The sequence below is a fragment of the Phyllobates terribilis genome, unplaced genomic scaffold, assembly GCF_046119375.1.
Source record: "Phyllobates terribilis strain yellow unplaced genomic scaffold, ASM4611937v1 Scaffold_2__4_contigs__length_985480577, whole genome shotgun sequence".
NCBI classification, from domain to species: Eukaryota; Metazoa; Chordata; class Amphibia; order Anura; family Dendrobatidae; genus Phyllobates; species Phyllobates terribilis.
In genome coordinates, this window is record NW_027362762.1 from 169,459,545 (window position 1) to 169,480,351 (window position 20,807).

At 41.3% G+C, this 20,807-nt stretch overlaps 1 protein-coding gene across 2 annotated transcripts in view; it reads right to left on the reverse strand.

Moving 5' to 3' along the window:
- The window catches only part of MARCHF9 (membrane associated ring-CH-type finger 9), a 213,186-nt gene that overhangs the window by 43,817 nt on the left and 148,562 nt on the right, over positions 1 to 20,807 (reverse strand). For both annotated transcript variants that reach the window (XM_073663263.1, XM_073663262.1), the window contains one exon: positions 11,746 to 11,901. In XM_073663263.1, coding sequence (XP_073519364.1) covers positions 11,746 to 11,901 — 156 coding nt within the window. The remainder of the gene's footprint in view (positions 1 to 11,745; positions 11,902 to 20,807) is intronic.

The following is a 20,807-nucleotide window of genomic DNA, read 5'->3' on the forward strand; positions in this document are numbered from 1 at the left end:
TCTAAATGCTCTAGATAAGGGAGCTGAAGATAAACTAATCAACTTTGCAGATGATGCAAAGGAAGGAGGGTAGCTAACACTAGAGAAGGCAGAGAAAGGATTCAGAAGTATCTAGATAAGCTTAAACAATTGGCATCAACTAATAGAATGGCATTTAACAGATAGAAATGCAAGATTCTACATCTGGGCACGTGTGAAAAAGACTTGGGTATACTAGTAGATCACAGACTGCACATGAGTCAACAGTGTGATGCAGCATCAAAAAAGGAAAACACAGTTCTGGGATGTATTAAGAGGAGCCTAGAGTTTAGATCATGTGAAGCAATTATTGCACTCTACTCCTCCTTGGTCAGACCTCATCTGGAATACTGTGTACAGTTCTGGGCACCACATTTTAAAAAAGACATCGAAAAACTGCAGCAAGTTCAGAGAAGAGCTAACAGGATGGTGAACTAACTGCAAACCATGTCCTATGAGGAACGGTTAAAGGATCTGGGAATGTTTAGCTTGCAAAAAGGAAGGCTAAGAGGAGACTTAATAGCTGTCTACAAATTTCTGAAGGAATGTCACAGTGCAGAGGGATCATCTTTATTCTCTTTTGCACATGGAAACAAGAGAAGCAATGGAATGAAACTGAAAGGGAGAAGATACAGATTAGATATTAGAAAAAACTTCTTGACAGTGAGGGTAATCAATGAGTGGAACAGGCTGCCACGAGAGGTGGCGAGTTGTCCTTCAATGGAAGTCTTCACACAGAGGCTGGACAGACATCTGTCTGGGATGATTTAGTGAATCCTGCTTTGAGCAGGGGGTTTGACCAGATGACCCTGGAGGTTCCTTCTAACTCTAACATTCTATGATTCTATGATCCAAGATCTCTTAGCGCCCGTTGCTGGATTAGTTTATCTCCGTGATGACTAGCATTCTGGGGGTTGTTAGATTTATACTGTATACAGCTGAATGTGTCCACAATATCTGCACAGCCTTACAAGAAATGTCCCTACACACTCTGATACCGTCAGCACTCATGGGACAGTAAAAGTATGGCTTCAATATCAGACAATTCCCTTTTATTTATTAAAGCGTTTTTTTCACTTTATCTTCATTTTAACAAGTTACTTTTTATCAAATAAGTATTACAGGTTCTCCTGCTCTTGCTAGTGCCACCTTCCTCACAGACTGCATTGCTCTCCAGTCCAGACAATGGCAACTGGCGGAAGAGAATGTGACCAGACCCGTCTATCTGCCTCATCCAATGCAAAAACTCTGCACATGGGAAAGCTCTTTTCCAATTGCAGCAGATTGATGGACAGGCCTGGGCACATGCTTCTCCATCAGCAGCCACTTTAAGAACATGATGCAATGCAGTCTGTGAGGAAGATGGCACTGACAAGTTCCTATAGGAGAACCTGTAATACTTGTGTATTAGTAAGTGCCGTAAAATCCTGCACCCAAGTAGGGTTGCCACCTGGCTAATAAATTATTGGCAGAGCATTTGGATGCTAGAAAGTGAAAATATTTTTTTTGCCAGCAATAGCGATTGCCTGTATTTTTGTGTTATAGCACAGATTATACACAGTCAGGCTACGTCCTGTTTGAGCTGTATTACTGTTAGAACTCTCCTGTTAGTTTTTTTTTAGTTTGCTGGTCACATGACCATTTTTGCCTATTTAATCCGGCTCCGCCCTCCTGGTCTTGCTGGACGTCATTGTATTTACTACTCTTGAGCTAGCTTGGTGCTCTGTTGCCGTTCTCTGTTAGTTTTGCTAGGTCTTCTGACCTCTATGCTTTTTGTTGTGTGTTTGTCTTTGACTGCTACTATTTCTGCTAGGAGGTGTCCAACTTATCCCAGTCCCTAGTTCTTGTAGGGATCCCTCCCTCACATCTATAGGTCTTCGTTCAGACTAGCCGAGGACTTTAGCGGGTCTGATCGCAGGATCAGGTTCCCCGTTACATCGTAGGGATCTAGTTTAGTTCTATTGTAGGGACAGTTCTCCTGTCTTTCCTTAGTCCCTGTAGCAGATCATAACAGTAAGTCCAGCCCTAAAAGAAAAAACAAAAAATTTTTTTCTAAGGAAAGACCTCCAGTTTTCCATCATGGTCTCGGTTCAAGATTTGGCTCAACGCTTGCAGGGACTCTCTCTGGAGGTGGCCAAGCTCCAACAACACGTGAGTAGCTGTTCTGGAGCACATTTTGTGGAACCAAAGGTACGTCTTCCTGATTTATTTTTTGGCGAACAACAAGATTTTTTTTCTTTTAAAAATGCTTGTTTATTGTATTTTCGTTTGAGACCCGGATCCTCTGGTGATGAATCACAGCGCATAGGGTTCATAATGTCACTTTTGCGCAAAGATCCTCAGGGATGGGCCTTCTCTCTCCAACCTAGTGATCCGTGCTTTAGATCAGTGGATAGTTTTTTTTCTGCTTTGGGTTTGTTGTATGATGATCCTGATCGTGTCTCATCTGCTGAGTCTGAATTGAGACGTTTGAGGCAGGGATCAGGTAATGTGGAAAAATATTGTTCTCACTTCCGTCGGTGGTCTGCCCAGGTGGGGTGGAACGATTCAGCTTTGAAAAGCTTGTTTCTTGCAGGGCTAGGTGAAACGGTTAAGGATTTACTGATTGCTTATCCCACACCTGGAAACTTGCAGGAGGCTATGCAATTAGCTATACGGGTGGACAGGAGACTGCGTGCAAGGGTTAATGAGAGCAAATCCTCTGCTATGTCAGTTCCGAGTCTTGAGAGGGTCTGTGCTGACAATGGAGAGCCGATGGAGATTGGGGCGATGGCACCCCGCTCTCAGGAAAAAGATCGCAGGCTTTCTGAAGGCTTGTGCTTCTATTGCGGAAATTCTGGTCATTTTATTAAGAATTGTGTGCTTCGTATGAAGAAAGAAAAAAAATTGGTCAGTTATGCCCGTATTGCCTGTTTAAATTCTAAGGGAGTATTCCTATCTGCCACTACTGCTGCTCAGGATGAATTAATTGAATTTCGGGTATTTGTGGATTGTGGTTCTACTCTGAATGTGATTGATGGGGGATTCTTGGATAAACTTAGATTAGAACCTAAAACTTTGTCATCCCCTATTGCTGTGGTTTCTGTTGATGGCTCTCCCTTGAAGAGTGTTACTCATAAGGTCTGTGAATTTCCCCTCACTATTAATGGTATTCACCAAGAAAATTTGGATTTGGTGGTATTGGATAATTTGCCTTCTCCAGTAATATTGGGGTTACCCTGGTTAAAATTGCACAATCCTGTACTGGATTGGTCTACCATTGAAATTAAGTCCTGGAGCCCTAAGTGTTATGACAAGTGTTGTAACGGACGTATTGCTGCTGTGGATAAAGGGGAATTGCCTGTACCTATTCAGGATTTTTGGAGAGTTTTTTCTGAGGAGGAGTCACAAATTTTGCCTCCCCATAGAGACTATGATTGTACCATTGAATTTGTCCCTGGAGCGACTCTTCCTAAAAGTCGTTTATTTAATCTTACTATTCCTGAGAGAAAGGCTTTGGAGGAATACATACAGACAAGCTTGGCCGCCGGTCACATTAGGCCTTCCAAGTCTCCTGTGGCTGTTGGATTTTTTTTTGTAAAAAAAAAAGATGGCGGTTTACGTCCTTGTCTGGACTTTCGTGAGATTAATAAAATTACTGTATGCAATCCTTACCCACTGCCATTGATTCCTGATTTATTTAACCAGTTAGTGGGGGCCAAGTGGTTCTCTAAAATTGATCTCCGGGGGGCATACAATTTGTTGCGCATGAAGGAGGGTGATGAATGGAAGACTGCTTTTAACACTCCTGTGGGTCATTTTGAGAATCTGGTTATGCCTTTTGGTCTTACCAATGCTCCAGCATTTTTTCAGAATCTTATTAATGACATCCTTAGACCTTTAATCGGCAAAAATGTGGTTGTGTATTTGGATGACATTCTGATTTATTTGCCTGATCTGGAGTCTCATTGGCGGAGCGTACGTGAGGTATTACAGTTATTAATGGACAATTCGCTTTTTGCTAAGCTGGAGAAATGTGAGTTCGCTGTACAGAGAATTAGCTTTTTGGGCTACATTATCTCCAGTGAAGGTTTTGAGATGGACCCGGTTAAAGTTCAAGCTGTGCAGGAATGGCCTAGGCCTATTGGTTTGAAATCGATACAGAGGTTTTTGGGTTTCGCCAATTATTACAGAAAATTCATTAAAAATGTTTCTATTATTGTCAAACCGCTGACCGATCTCACCAGGAAAGGTGCTATTGCGGTTCAGTGGACTTCTGAGGCCATTGAAGCTTTTGTGTTTCTAAAGGAGAGGTTCACCTCTGCTCCCATCCTTATGCAGCCTGATGTGACTAAGCCGTTTTTGGTTGAGGTTGATGCTTCTTCGGTGGGGGTCGGTGCGGTGTTGTCTCAGGAAAACAAGGATGGAGTACATCCCTGTGCCTTTTTTTCAAAAAAATTTTCTGAGACTGAACTTAATTACGATATTGGTAATCGGGAATTGCTGGCGATTAAACTCGCATTTGAACACTGTCGTCACCTCTTGGAAGGTGCTGAATTTCCCATTCAGGTTTTCACTGATCATAAAAATCTGATCTATCTTGATGCTGCCAAGCGCTTGAATGCCCGTCAGGCTAGGTGGGCACTTTTTTTCTCGTGGTTTAATTTTTCCGTTACTTACATCCCGGGTACCAAGAATGTTAAAGCGGATGCTTTGTCTCGCAGCTTTTCTCCCATGGTCGGTGTTGAGGAGGAAGAGGAGAGCATTTTACAAGAAGGTGTTGTGATTGCTGCTTTGGACTCCGTTTTGGAGGATGAGATTCTTAAAGCTCAGGAGAACGCCCCATCTAACACTCCCCATGGGAGGTTGTTTGTGCCTAGGACCTTTAGGAGAGATTTGTTTGTTGAGTGTCATGAGTCTCGGTTGGCAGGTCATCCAGGAATTTCTGAGACCAAGAGACTTGTGGGTCGCAGTTTTTGGTGGCCTGGATGGCAGAAGGAAGTCATTAAGTGGGTGCGCCAATGTACTGTGTGTGCTAGATCCAAGTCTTCGCATGCTCCTGCTGCGGGGTTGCTTTGCCCTCTGGAGGTTCCTAGTGCACCTTGGACACATCTGGCTATGGACTTTATTACTGACCTTCCCGCCTCTGAAGGTTTCACGGTCATCTGGGTGGTCGTGGACCGTTTTAGCAAGATGTGTCACTTGGTTCCCTTCATCAAACTGCCTTGCGCTAAGACACTCGCTAAGGCCTTTGTCAAGGAAATTGTCAGACTACATGGTGTTCCTACTGACATTGTTTCTGATAGGGGACCTCAGTTCGTGGCTCGTTTTTGGCGTGCCTTTTGTGACAGGTTGAGAGTTCATTTGTCGTTTTCATCTGGATATCATCCTGAGTCTAATGGCCAGACAGAAAGGAAGAACCAGGATGTTGAGCAGTTCTTGCGTTGTTTTGTGGCAGACAATCAAGAGGGGTGGTCTGAGTTTCTGCCACTTGCTGAATTTGCTCTTAACAACCATACATCCTCTTCTGCTGGGTGTTCACCTTTTTTTTTGTTGTTCTGGGAGACATCCGTCTTTTGGGTCATTCTCCAAATTGGTTTCGGCTGTGCCTGAGGAGGAGAGTTTTTCCGGTGATTTGGAGAGAGTTTGGACGGATGTGCGTGGTAATCTTCAGGAGGCTAACAAAAAATCTAAGAGGTACTTTGATAGGAAACGGCAAGAGGTTTTGTTTGCTGTTGGTGACATGGTTTGGTTGTCCTCTAAGAATCTGCGATTGAGGATTCCTTCTAAAAAATTGGGTCCCAAGTTCGTAGGGCCCTTTAAGGTGCTTCAGATAGTTAACCAATCTGCTGTTAGGTTGGAGGTTCCTACGTCCTGGAAGATTAACCCGGTGTTTCATGTTTCTCTGTTGAAAAAAGCTGATGTGTCTGATGGTGACGCCTCTGCCACTGTTCCTCCGGTGGTGGAGGACGGGGAATATGAAATTTCCCGCATCCTAAATTCTAGACGGTATAGAGGGAGTTTGCAGTATCTCGTCGCTTGGAAGGGTTTCGGACCTGAGGATAACTCATGGGTGAGGGCGGATGATGTTTCTGCTTCCAGACTTGTCAGAGCGTTTCACAGGAGGTTTCCTGGTAAGCCTGGGCCTAGGGGATCCGGAGGATCCTCTTAGAAGAGGGGGTACTGTTAGAACTCTCCTGTTAGGTTTTTTTTAGTTTGCTGGTCACATGACCATTTTTGCCTATTTAATCCGGCTCCGCCCTCCTGGTCTTGCTGGACTTCATTGTATTTACTACTCTTGAGCTAGCTTGGTGCTCTGTTGCCGTTCTCTGTTAGTTTTGCTAGGTCTTCTGACCTCTATGCTTTTTGTTGTGTGTTTGTCTTTGACTGCTACTATTTCTGCTAGGAGGTGTCCAACTTATCCCAGTCCCTAGTTCTTGTAGGGATCCCTCCCTCACATCTATAGGTCTTCGTTCAGACTAGCCGAGGACTTTAGCGGGTCTGATCACAGGATCAAGTTCCCCGTTACATCGTAGGGATCTAGTTTAGTTCTATTGTAGGGACAGTTCTCCTGTCTTTTCTTAGTCCCTGTAGCAGATCATAACAATTACTCCTTTGCCAGAGGGTCCAGTCTCAGTTTGGGATTAGCACCAGCAATCGTTGGTAACAGTGTTGTCAACTGTCAAAATAGCTACAAAAAACTCACTCAGAAATCACACTTTAACTGGGCAACATTTTTGAGTATACAAGGTGGCAACCTAAAATGTAAAGTGACTAAATTGTCTTCACAATAAATAATTCCTAGATTGAAATGTAAAATCACATTTCATCAGTGTTTTCGCTACAAAACTGTTGTATAACACTTTGAAAAGTCGCCAATATTTTGCTCAAGTTTGAAGCAGCTCTGCCAAAATTGGTGGAGTTGGGGAGGAGTCGGGGCGTGATAAGGCGCTGCTACACTCGACTGTTAAATTAATCAAAATTGCTGGTGTTTTGTGCTCCAGAAATGTTATTTTATTCCCTTATTGGAGTAACATCTCTGGCGAGGCACACAAAGGAGCTAGTCACGGAGAAGAGGCACCGAATTCATTAAGTAGCAAGCGCCTCTTAATGATTTGGGCGCATCGTACTCCAGCAAGCCCTACATTAAAAATGGCAAGCACAACACCAGACTCAATGAATCGGTCCCTATGTGTTTATAGGACTTTCCGAGGAATGACAAGTACTTACGATGTAGTGTAATATTGGGAATCCTGACAGTGTGTAGTGTACTCCCTGTTAGGATTCTGCCCTATTGCACCATCCTCACTGGTCGTCAGGTGGCAGCTAATATACAATCTGCATACTTGTGATCACATGAAGACCACTTTCTCTTATGTTTTCTCATTGCCTCATTGAGCTGTTAAGATATTTTTACCTTTTCTTCTGAAGTATGCGTCAGTCTAGCATTGCTTATGCTGTGCTTAATCATAGGGATTAGGGGGCATTCTGGCGGGTGTCATTTTTGTGTATTTGAAGCTCATTATTATTTTGATTTAAGTGTCCCAGCAAATTTGCAGCTCGAAGGTGAAAAGTGCTTCTAATATAAGCACAGAGCGGATCAAAGGGACTTCAGAAATACAATTCAGGGAAGCTTCTTACGGGCAGAAAATGGCTGTGCGTCCTAAAAAAAGAGAAATCCTTGCTTTGCCTCAAATAATTAAATTCTTTTTGTACTCGAGTTCTAAATTTGGCAAATTTAAATTCGCCATTCATGTTTGATTATCGTGTAGACTTATAAGGTTGGCTTCTGGAGGAGATAACAAGCACAAATTACTTATTGCTGGAGATTTTCACATTAAACAAATTAACTTGAGATACATATTATTTTTCTCTATGAGATAAGTCATTGACACCAGGCATGATGGTATCTCCTGGTGTCAAGGAATAAAAACAAGTACGGTAGATCACTGACTGATGCCAATAATATTGTACTACATTATCTTGTCTATATCCAAACCTATTCAATAAATGCTTTATATCTAATTGTCTGATTAGCCCAATGTCTGATATAAGCCTTTGTGAACCTGTGTACATATACAAGAACTAATATTGTTCCATGAAATTCCATATTTTATGATCATTAATCAGTTCTGTAAACCTCTTTGTCCACCACATGCATAATATCTGGTAAAATGTGAGGTCTCAAATGGAACTGTCCAACATGATCTTGGGGGCTTCTCTCTTTTTTTACCCCCCAATCAACTGTGGTCTATGGATGGACTGCTGCGTCAGTACTTGATTCCCCTATCCAAGCTGACTTTTTGGGTTTCTTTAAGAGAGTATGTCAACACAGAATGACTGTCCAAACCAAGTACAGACACCCGATGTATCATGGCGGGGCCAAACATTTAACTACACCTCCCCACCTGTTTGCTTTCACTCTTATCTACGCCCTACGTGGCTCTATGAAGCTAGAGCTGTCAATTAAAGGAGAGGGGAGGGTGTAGATTTAGGGAAAACAAGCAAGTGGGAAGGTGTATATAAATGATTGGCCCCGCCGTGAAGCACTGAGCAGTGGGACTTCGTTTGAACAGTCATCCTGTGCTGACAGCAGCCCTTTAAAAGGAGCCGCATAGGACTCTTTAATCTTAGCAATTAGAGAAAATCAACCTATGGATCCAATATGTCCACATAGGGAAAATAACAAAAGGATGTCTAAAGTCGAAACTTTTTAACACGTAAACCTTAGTAACCCATTCTCAGTATTATGTTTTTTACATCTTAAGGGTTACTGTCAGTGGAGTTTTCTTCCATTCCAATTAGAAATCATCCACACCTGAATTTGTAAGATAGTTTGTTATTTATTGATCATGCTAGCATGGAGACAAATTGACAGCTAACAAGTTCAGCATAATCAAATGTCTGCTCTATTGTCATATCATCACGTTTAACTAGATACAGATAAAGGCGTGTCTTAACAATGATGTTAGTTCTGCAACAGTTACATTTAAAGTTCAGGAATTGCAGAGAAAGTTTAGTTCTACCATTGTCCATTTCAGTAAAGCTTCTCTGTGATGGGAACATGCTTTCATTTACAGCAGCAAGGCTTGGAAAGTGTAGGCCAGGAAGGTTCAAATTATTCATTTGGTGTATTAGGAACTTGCCAAAATTCAGCTTGGCCCCCCAGAGTGCGGATGTAAATCATTTGGCCAATAAATTATCTGACATAAAATTAAAATTCCTCCAGTTGCCATAATCATTACAATGCTAAACATTTGTTTCATGCCTGAGGCACCTTCAGAGAGCTCCAGCGTTATCAGATCTCACCAGATACAAAGGATGCACAAAATCACAATGCTAAGTATGAATAAACAGATAAGGAAGAGTAAAAGGGGGGACCCCGATTTAAAATAGGAAGTATAATACTCCGCTCTACTTTGGTGTTTTTTTTTATTATTTTTGCATAGTTTACTACAAATTGCTAGGAACAATGGCCGTCCAGATTTTCCAGATGGGAAATCTGCAATGTGTTACAGTAGCAGCAAACTGGAAGAAACTAACACATCTCACCCATACGGGGTGAAAAAAATCTGGACAGAACTTGTCAATATACGTTGCAAAAAGCTTGCGGTTCTGCTGCAGATTTTTCCTATTGAGTTCAAATGGAAGTTAAAACCTGCAACAAAAATTCCTCAACTCCTTAAAATAGCACTTTGCAAAGTTTAGAGGGAACCTGGCAGCGGATATATACTTTAAAAGCTGGGGAGGGACCAAGCCGCATGGGTGGTTAGTTGGACATGTGGATCCCCGGATCCTTCTCCCTACATGCTGCCGGTGACTCCCTATACAAGCATGCAGGGAGAGACCTGTCACTACAGGGGAACGGGTGGGGAGAAGCCGCTGGGGACCCACCTGTCCGACTAGCCTCCCATATGGCTTGGGCCCTAACAGCTATTAAAAGTATGCTATTCTCAGAATCACCGCAGGGTTTCAGAGTCAAACATACATGGCTGAAATCATATAGACAGTGACTCTAGGGGAGCGGCGGGGAGAAGCCGCCTTTTTATTTTATTTTGTGGGTTTTTTTTTTTCTGCAGCAATTTTGCCCCATGTGAACGTACTCAGTCACTCCTTGAAGCTTTAACTTTAATTTACTATAGGTAATTCATAGTAGTACGTGGTAATGTACACACACACTGATGATTATAACAGTGGAAAGCTATGGATTGATTTTTTATAGCTAAGGTTTGCCTTAGGCAAGACTATAAAAATTACACTTTTTTAAATTTAAAATTCAATATTTTGCAGTTTCCTAGGTGTAGACGAGCAGTGGATACTGACAAATCCATTATACATGTGAGCATTGCTACCTCAGGCACAAACATGGAGGAGGAGCAGGGAAGACTAAGTCCTAGAACGCCAAAATAAATCAGTTAAATAGGATTGTGTGTGTTTTTCTAATGGATGGCACCCAGTCACAGATAGCACCCCGAGTAAGGCCCTAATCATGTGACCTTTTTTTGGAGACCGATGGTCTTCAAAAAAAATTGGAAGAATGTCCAAATTTGGCCCGATTTGTGGACCAAGCTCACATGTCAAAGCTTGTGTTCGTGATGTGAACAGACAGTGCAGGGCGCCATCCGTACTGCATTAGTTTGCTTTTCCAACATGGACAGGTGAATTCAGTCTAAGGCCACATGCACACGTTCAGTATTTGGTCAGTATTTTACATCAGTATTTGTAAGTCAAAATCAGGAGTGGAAAAGTAGAATTGTCTCCCACTCCTGGTTTTGGCTTACAAATACTGAGGTAAAATACTGACCAAATACTGAACATGTGAGTGTACCCCTAAGGCCACGTGCACACATTGAGTATTTGGTGAGTTTTTCACCTCAGTATTTTTAAGGGTTTGCTGAGCGTTCATGTGTTTTCTATTGGGATAGTAAAACAAGAGGATTGGCCATTAGAATTCAAGCAGCCTAATCTTTCTCTCCCCTTACTTCATCCATAGGAAGAGAGTAATGAGGCCATAAAACATGATAGATGGTGAGCGAGTACTGTCGAAATCATCGTGATTGGCACATCTGACTGTTCAGCAAACTTTAATCTAAAATATGTGGAGGTATTTAGACTTTTATGGAGTGAATGTATGACAAAAGTGCGTCTACCCGGAATATATCCGGCATGTGGTATACAATTATTTTACATGGCAGACATACAGGTGCATCTCACTAAATTAGAATATCATCAAAAAGTTAATTTGTGGAGTGTGTCAATGACTAAATTCTGGACATCTGTCAAGTCAGCAGTCTTCCCCATGATTGTGGAGCCTACTGAAACAGACTAAGGGACCTTTTTAAATGCTTAGGAATCCTTTGCAGGTGTTTTTTGTTAATTATTTTAATTTACTGAGCTAATGACTTTTGTGTTTTCATTGGCTATAAGCCATAATCATTAACATTAACAGAAATAAACACTTGAAATAGATCACTCTGTTTGTAATGACTCTATATAATATACGAGTTTCTCTTTCTGTATTGAAGAACTGAAATAAATTAACTTTTTGATAATATTCTAATTTAGTGAGATGCACCTGTATATAATTCTATAGCATACTGTATATCATACTGTACAGGGTACTGCTGCATATATTCTAACTAAACCTCTATGCCGGATATACACTGTTGTGTTAACAGAGCGTTACCAGTGTTATTATTATGCCATCACAAAAAAGTCTTGTATTTTGCATGCAGGAAGCTTTCTTACCTGGAGGGGGTTCTTAGTACTGATAGCTAGGACATGATATTTGAAATAACACAGCTCACAGCTCCAGGATCCCCGCTCACTAATCCATCGTATTAGGCAAGGCTGATGTGTGCAGCGCACAGACCCGTCACAGCGGCATGGGCTCAGCAATTCTCCCTGGAAAATAGAAAAAGAAAACATTTTAAAAAGGTCCATATTGAGAAAAACCATAAGACACAATGTAACACTTAGGTCTCATTTAGATAGGGTGCTGTTCACATGCCAACGTTTTTATTTTTGCAGACCGAGCATCCGCAAAAAAAAAATCATGGAGACAAGTTAGTTTTTGATCTGATACATGCAAGTCTATTGGTCCATGAAAACCTCAGACTGCACACGGATGGCAGTCCATGTGCTGTCCTTCATGAACATTTCAATTTACAGGAGAAACTCTGCGGTTTTTGTTCTTTTTTAACACACGTGAAAAAATACTGATGGTAGAAACTGACTAAACACTATAAAAATCAGATCCAAAACATTGATGAATAACGATCCATGTTTTTATGTACGAGAATATTCACATCTGAATCAGGCCCACGAACAAAGTTATAATAATAATAATCTTTATTTTTATATAGCGCTAACATATTCCGCAGCGCTTTACATACATTAAATAAGGCAGAAAAAAGATTAGGGCAACAATGTTCATTATGGACCAAGACTCAAATATATAATGTATACCTACAATGCACCAAAATGGGAGTCATAAAGAGATCCAAAGATCAATCATTTTTATAGAAAAGAGACATGTTTTTATTAGACAAAAATACATACAGACACAATAAAAAGAACTGGGTCAGATTAAGCACCAGAGCAAGAGGAAAGTGCCTCATGAAATAAGGACGAGGTCCAGATACAGGCTTCAAAAAGATGCAGTAAAAATCACATTTATGCAGGAGGAGACTAAGGATGTTACTGGTGATAGGGCATTAAATTCCTCATCATAAGCAATAAGTCACATTAATATATGTATATAAATATCAAATATACAGTGCCTACAAGTAGTATTCAACCCCCTGCAGATTTAGCTGGTTTGATAAGATGCAAATAAGTTAGAGCCTTCAAACTGCAAACGAGAGTAGGTTTTATGAACAGAAGCATAAATCTTACAAACCAAAAAGTTATGTTGCTCAGTTGAATTTTATTAAATTTTAAACATAAAAGTGTGGGTCAATTATTATACAACCCCTATGTTTAATATTTTGTGGAATAACCCTTGTTTGCAATTACAGCTAATAATCGTCTTTTATAAGACCTGATCAGGCCGGCACAGGTCTGTGGAGTTATCTTGGCCCACTCCTCCATGCAAATCTTCTCCAAGTTATCTAGGTTCTTTGGGTGTCTCATGTGGACTTTATTCTTGAGCTCCTTCCACAAGTTTTCAATTGGGTTAAGGTCAGGAGACTGACTAGGCCACTCCAACACCTTGACTTTTTCCCTCTTGAACCAGGCCTTGGTTTTCTTGGCTGTGTGCTTTGGGTCGTTGTCTTGTTGGAAGATGAAATTACGACCCATCTTAAGATCCGTGATGGAGGAGCGGAGGTTCTTGGCCAAAATCTCCAGGTAGGCCGTGCTATCCATCTTCCCATGGATGCGGACCAGATGGCCAGGCCCCTTGGCAGAGAAACAGCCGCACAGCATGATGCTGCCACCACCATGCTTGACTGTAGGGATGGTATTCTTGGGGTCGTATGCAGTGCCATCCAGTCTCCAAACGTCACGTGTGTGGTTGGCACCAAAGATCTCGATCTTGATCTCATCAGACCATAGAACCTTGAACCAGTCTGTCTCAGAGTCCTCCATGTGATCATGAGCAAACTGTAGACGAGCCTTGACATGACGCTTTGAAAGTAAAGGTACCTTACGGGCTCGTCTGGAACGGAGACCATTGCGGTGGAGTACGTTACTTATGGTATTGACTGAAACCAATGTCCCCACTGCCATGAGATCTTCCCGGAGCTCCTTCCTTGTTGTCCTTGGGTTAGCCTTGACTCTTCGAACAAGCCTGGCCTCGGCACGGGAGGACACTTTCAAAGGCTGTCCTGGCCGTGGAAGGCTAACAGTAGTTCCATAAGCCTTCCACTTACGGATGATGCTCCCAACAGTGGAGACAGGTAGGCCCAACTCCTTGGAAAGGGTTTTGTACCCCTAGCCAGCCTTGTGACCCTCCACGATCTTGTCTCTGATGGCCTTGGAATGCTCCTTTGTCTTTCCCATGTTGACCATGTCTGAGTGCTGTTCACAAGTTTGGGGAGGGTCTTAAATAGTCAGAAAAGGCTGGCAAAAGAGATCTTTAATCCACACATGTGAAGCTCATTATTCTTGGTGCCTGAACTACTTCTCAATACTTTAGGGGGACCAAACAGAATTCTTGTGGTTTGAGGGGTTGAATAATAAATGACACTCTGAATTAACTTTTAACGTTTTTAAAAAAACAAAAAAAAAAAACCAAAACAAAATTTGCTGCAGTGCATTTCCCACTTCCAGGCTGATCTAAAGTACAAATGTCACAATGCCAAGTTAATTCCGCATGTGTCAACCAGCTAAATCTGCAGGGGGTTGAATACTACTTGTAGGCACTGTAATTTAAGTGAACAAAAAAGCAAAGGACTTAGCTCATAGATAAAAAGTTTTTTTGCATGAAGCAACAAGGTTTCACAAGGACATAGTGTCCACATCCAGCTCTCACATTTAGACCATAAGCGGTGCTTGAAAGATTAATAGGTCATGTGAGGAAAAAAGTCTCCATCTAGTAAGTACCTACCCTGCGTCTGTGTACCGCTGGTTCAGTGCCCCGTGCCCCCAGCTGCGATCCCATACTGTCCTGTCTGTATACTCTCTTTTGCGTCCTCCCCTGCCCAGGAGATGTGGTATGATCAGACCATGTTCCGTACAAGGTCAGACACAGTCATTACACAGTACACAGCAGGGGCACATTTATAAGATTATCTCAGCACAGGAACATTTTTTTTTAACACATCCAATTGTGGAACTCATTTTTACCCTAAAGTCTATTAGTTAAAATGTACTTTATTTGTGGGAAAACCTCTTTAAATCCAGTAAATAAATGATGCATATTCACCAAGCTGCCTTTCAATGTGCTAAGGGTTATTTCTTAATCTATACATGACAGGTGCATCCACTGAGTGAAATAAGATGTGCTAGTCAAAGATGGACGCCAGTAGGAAATGTCATTCACACCTTGCTGTCTTCACACATTTTATTGCCATTCATCTTTAGCCATTTCTTCTATGCTATGGCAAGACTATTTCTGTAACATCAAAGGTTTCCACTAGCCCCCAGGTCACCAACAATCTAGAGGATTTTTTAAGGCTTTATATTCCCTTCATCCAAAGCAGGTATGCTCGAGGGGAAAATAAAGCCAGATAACTCCATTGTTATCTCAGTGGTGACCTGTGGTTAGTTGATGTCTCTACAACATACGTAAAAAAAAAGTGCAGTAAAAGAATTCAAAGGCAAAGCGATTTTTAAACACTGTCAGTTGCATGACGGCGAATAATAATGGTGCACAATAACCTCACGTAGGTTGCTCACCTGTATTTTCCTTCAGCAATGACAGCCAGATAACAAGCTGCTAACAAGGTGGTGCAGTAATTGATTTGCAACCGCTCAATGGCATATACAGATCATATACAAATACGTTGACGGTACAAAACAGATCCTGCAGGCTTATGTTTTGGCTCTTATAATGCAAATGTAGAGGTACCTACTGAGCTGTCCTCACGTAACTTATTGGAAAGAGCTGCAATAGTACAAAGCTAACAGGTGGTGGTATAAACATATACAGACAAGAGAAAGACTGAGTACACCCTTTTTTAATTCTATGGTTTTATGTATCAAGGCAAAAAAGAAAACGTCTGGTCCTTAGAAAGTCTAAAAATTACGAAAATACAACCTCAAGATGAACAACACATGACAAAAAACACAGTGCTATCGTTTATTCAATAAAAAGTAGGCCAGAATGCAGAAACAATGTGGGAAAAATTAAGTACACCTTTACTTCTTCCATAGGAATTAAGAGAGTAACAGCAGCCAGGTGCTAACAAAATGTCTTCGATGAAATGTTCATCACTAAGTGTGACCACCTCTATAAAAGAAGAAGTTTGGGCATTTTGCTGGTCTGGAGCAATCAGATGTGTGTTAACATAATGCCAAGGAAGAAAAACATGAGAAATGATCTTTCAGAGGCAATTGTTGGAGAAGCTTTATCAAGCCATTTTGAAACAATTTGGAGTTCATTATTCTACAGTGAGAAAGATTATACACAAGTGGAAACATTCAAGATGGTTGATAATCCTCCCAGCCCTGCTAGCAGAGTCCCTGCTAATTCAGCCGAATGTCACACAGTGCAATGCTCAAAGAAAAAAAACTGAAAAAAACAAGGCTGTGGAGTCGGAGTCGTGGAGTCGGTGCCCATTTTGGTGGAGTCGGTATAAAATGGACCAACTCCGACTCCTAAAATACATAATAAATTGGGTACAGTAGTTCAATGCAGTTTGTGGGGAAAAATTTTTCAGAAGAATTTGGGAAAGTTATGAAATGTCCTATAAATGTCTGTCCTATTCCTGATCTAAGGGTCTAGACTTTTAGCTGAGATGAATCTGCGCTACAGTAAATTTATCACTTAAACATGAGCCATGAATGAGGGAGTCGGTGTCGTGGAGTCAGAGTTGGAGTCGGTGTCATGGAAACTGAGGAGTCTGAGTTTTAGCTTACCGACTCCACAGCCCTGGAAAAAAGTCAAGACCTACAGCTCAGACGCTAAAGGTCTCTCTCAGTCAGCATGTTATATGTTCAAATTCATGACAGTACAATTATAAAAACACTGAACAAGAATGGCTTGTTTGGAAGGGTTGCCAAGAGAAAGCGCGTCTTCTAAAAAAAGCACATGACAGCATGGCTAAAGTTTGCAAAATTGCATCTGAACAAATTACAAGACTTCTGGAACAATGTCCTATCGACAAACCAGACCAAAGTGGAGATGTTTGGCTATGTTTGGCTATAATGCCCTATGCCCCAGGTTTGGCCAAAACGAAACACAGCACAAGCACCTCATACCAACTGTCACGCACAGTGATGGTGGTACCTGGGCACCTCACAGTACCTGGGCACCTCACAGTCATTGAGTCAACCATGAACCCCTCTGTACTGCAAAGTTTTCTAAAGTCATATGTGACGCCATCTATCCAAAAGCTAAAGCTTGGCTGAAACGGAGTCAGGCAACAGGACAATGATCCCAAGCACAGTAGCAAATCTACATGAGAATGGCTGAAATAGAAAGAATGAAGGCTCACAAATGAAGGTAAACAATATTATAAAGAATAGGCCAAAATTCCTCCAAATCAATGTTGGCGACTGATAAAGTCCTAGAGAAAATGATTACTTCAAGTTGTAGCATCTAAAGGTGGTTCTACAAGCTTTTGATTTATTTCTCATAACTGCGTCTTAAAAACAAAGGGTACTGTGCCAGATCTCCAGGGCATGGTGTTGGCAGCACTCACAATGATGACTTTTTCTGAGCAAAATTTTACAGTGATCTAATTAAAAAGGGGATGTAACCAATCTCCAGAATGCAAGGCAAATAAAGCTATAATTTAGGATTATAAAGCCCCCATACACATTGGACTAATGTGGGACAAACCCGACAATATCGACTGGTTTGTATGTTAGTATAATGTGCATATGGGGCCCTCAACTCTTCCTTAATAGATATCAGTGAAGATAAGGATCCGGTATGCCCGAATTCGGACTGCCGATCCTTTTATTCTCTTTGAAATAAGCAGCTGCCATAGAGAAGAGAGAGGTAGCTGCTGGCTAAACGATCAGCCGAACCATCTACAATGCATGTGGGGCTTTAGAAGTGAAGGCATGTACAGAGCCACGTTGAAAACAATTCTGTCATTCTGAATGCACTTTTTAGAAAAGGGCTGAATTTCAAGGCCGTCTGCTCAAGAATCAGCAATGAAAACCAAGGCTCACTACATTTCTGCGCACGAGAAGAGACAAGAGGTTCTGCTGTCGGTATCTGATGCAGTGATGTGTCTATGTACAAGACATCACTACACAGATGCCAGCGATGCTTTGGGGATCAAAATACCTGGAGCCCAAGTAAAATATGGAGACTAACGGAGCATGCAGGGCACACATCAGGTTAGCTAAAGCTGATAATGAATTAAGGCTTGCAAGAGATGTCAAAAGCAATAACAAAGGGTTTTGAGGGTATGTCAAAAGTAAAAGAAAAGTCAAAGATGCTATAGGATTTTTACAGGATGAAAATAGTAAGGTGGTAAAAAATAATGCTGAGAAGACCAAACTTTTAAATTCTTATTTTGCATCTGTTTGCTCTCAGAAAGTAAATGTAACATCAACTGATCTTCACTGTCCTATTGAAGGAATAGAAGAATCCACACTACCTATAAACAGAGAGATCGTGAGGGAATACTTAGCTAACAAATGAATTCAAGTCTCCAGGTCCAGATGAAGTGCATCCTAGGGAACTAAAGGAGATAGCAAAGGAAATTATTGAACCATTCTCCATAACCTTTGAAAATTCTTGGAGAACAGGAAAAGTCCCGGAAGACTGGAGAAGAGCGAATGTTGTCCCTATCTTAAAAAAAAGGGGAAGAAGGTGGACCCAGGGAACTATAGGCCGGTGAGTCTTACTTCTATACCAGGAAAGATCTTTGAACAAATTATTAAACAGCATGTATGCAAGTACTTGCATAAGAATACAGTAATTAACCAGAGCCAGCATGGGTTTGTAACTAATAAGCCATGTCAGACTAAATTTCCTTCTTTGACAGAATCACTAACTGGGTGGATCAAGGAAACACAGTAGATATAGTATATCTTGACTTCAGCAAAGCATTTGACAAAGTATCTCATACCATCTTTGTTGAAAAAATGTACAACTATGGAATGGACAAGGCAACTGTTAGGTGGATTCATAACTGGCTTAGTGATCGGACCCAAAGAGTGGTCATAAATGGTTACACATCCAGTTGGAAGAGTGTCTCGAAGTGCGGTACCACAAGGTTCTGTCCTGGGCCCTGTTTTGTTCAACATCTTTATCAATAATTTAGATGAAGGAATTGAGGGTAAACTGATTAAATTTGCTGATGACACAAAGCTAGGAGGGATAGCTAATACTAAAGAAGAGAGAGAGAGGATTCAAAAATATCTAAACAAACTGCATCTGTGGGCAGCAACTAGCAGAATGTTTTTTAACAGGGAGAAATACAAAGTCCTATATCTGAGCAAGAAAAATGAAAAAAGTATATACAGAATTGGAGGAATAGAGCTAAGCAACAGCCCACGTGAAAAAGACTTAGGTATACTAATAGATCACAGACTGAACATGAGTCAACGGTGTGATGCAGCAGCAAAAAAGGCAAAAACAATTCTGGGATGTATTAACAGAAGCATACAGTCTAGATCACGTGAAGTTATTATACCCCTCTACTCCTCTTTGGTCAGACCTCATCTGGAATACTGTGTCCAGTTCTGGGCACCACATTTTAAAAAAGAGATCGAAAAACTGGAGCAAGTTCAGAGAAGAGCTACCAGAATGGTGACCGGTCTGCAAACAATGTCCTACGAGGAACAGTTAAAGGATAAGGGAATGTTTACCTTGCAAAAGAGAAGACTGAGAGGAGACTTAATAGCGGTCTACAAATATCTCAAGGGCTGTCACACTGTATAGGGATCATCCTTTTTCTCATTTGCACAAAGAAAGACTAGAAGCAATGGAATGAAACTGAAAGGGAGAAAATACAGATTAGATATTAGAAAAAACTTTTTGATAGTGAGGGTGATCAACGAGTGGAGCAGGCTGCCACGAGAGGTGGTGAGTTCTCCTTCAATGGAAGTCTTCAAACAGAGGCTGGACAGACATCTGTCTGAGATGATTTAGTGAATCCTGCATTGAGCAGGGGGTTGGACAGGATGACCCTGCAGGTCCCTTCCAACTCTAACATTGTAGGATTCTATGATTATTAAAATGATCATTAAATAGCTGCTCAAATCAATTTGGAGTTTCTTGCAAAAACATAACTGTAAATTATCGGCTAAAAAGATTTCTACAGATGAGTAATTGATCCGGTTATTTATTCATACTGCTATACAGAAAGGGTCAGCACTCCAGAATAATAGATTAGACTATAGTAAAAAAAATTTTTACATCAAGGCCTAATAGACGAGATGGCACACGTGGAGTCCCTAACCTTCTGGGTTGTCTAGGCTAAGAAAAATACGACTGCTTTCTTCCAGCCTAGTTACAATGAAGTGAATGGGAAGTAGATGCAATACCACACACAACCTGCAGATAGGCATGATTCTGTTCTTACAAGAAAACAGATGTTTTCAAATCCTGTACAACTCTTAAAGGGAACCTGTCAGTGGGATTTTACTCTCCCAACTATCTATATGTGCATGCTGCTCTACCTTTACCTGGCCAGTCTGTTCCTCTGTTACTGTGAAATCAGTGTTTAAATTGATATGCAAATGAGGCTGCAGATCTGAAGCCTCCATCACTCCAGCTCTATTCCCAAACCAATGCCGCCTGCTCCTGCTTGACTGACGATACCTTTGTCAGTCAAGCTGGAGTAGGCGGTGCTGTGTGGGGAATAGAGCTGGAGTGACAGAGTCTTCAGATTTACAGCCTTATTTACATATCACTTCAAATGCTGATTTCTCAGTAATGGAGAGACAGACTGGCCATGTAAAGGTATTGCCGGACTTGTGTTTGAAGCAGCTACATTCTCATAGAAATAATTTGGGGATGAAATCCTGCTGACAGATTCCCTTTAAAGTACCAGAGCGTGGTAACTCTGCCTTCATAAAAAAACATCCTATATCAAATATTTTTTTTTTCTTTCTGATTCTTGATGGATTTGAAAGGCAGATGCATTATAGCCCCATTGACTTTTATGGGTGCCATAATATGGCTCCGTACAATTCTTAGCTTGTACAGATTTTAATACAACGTAGAACTGTTTGGGGGA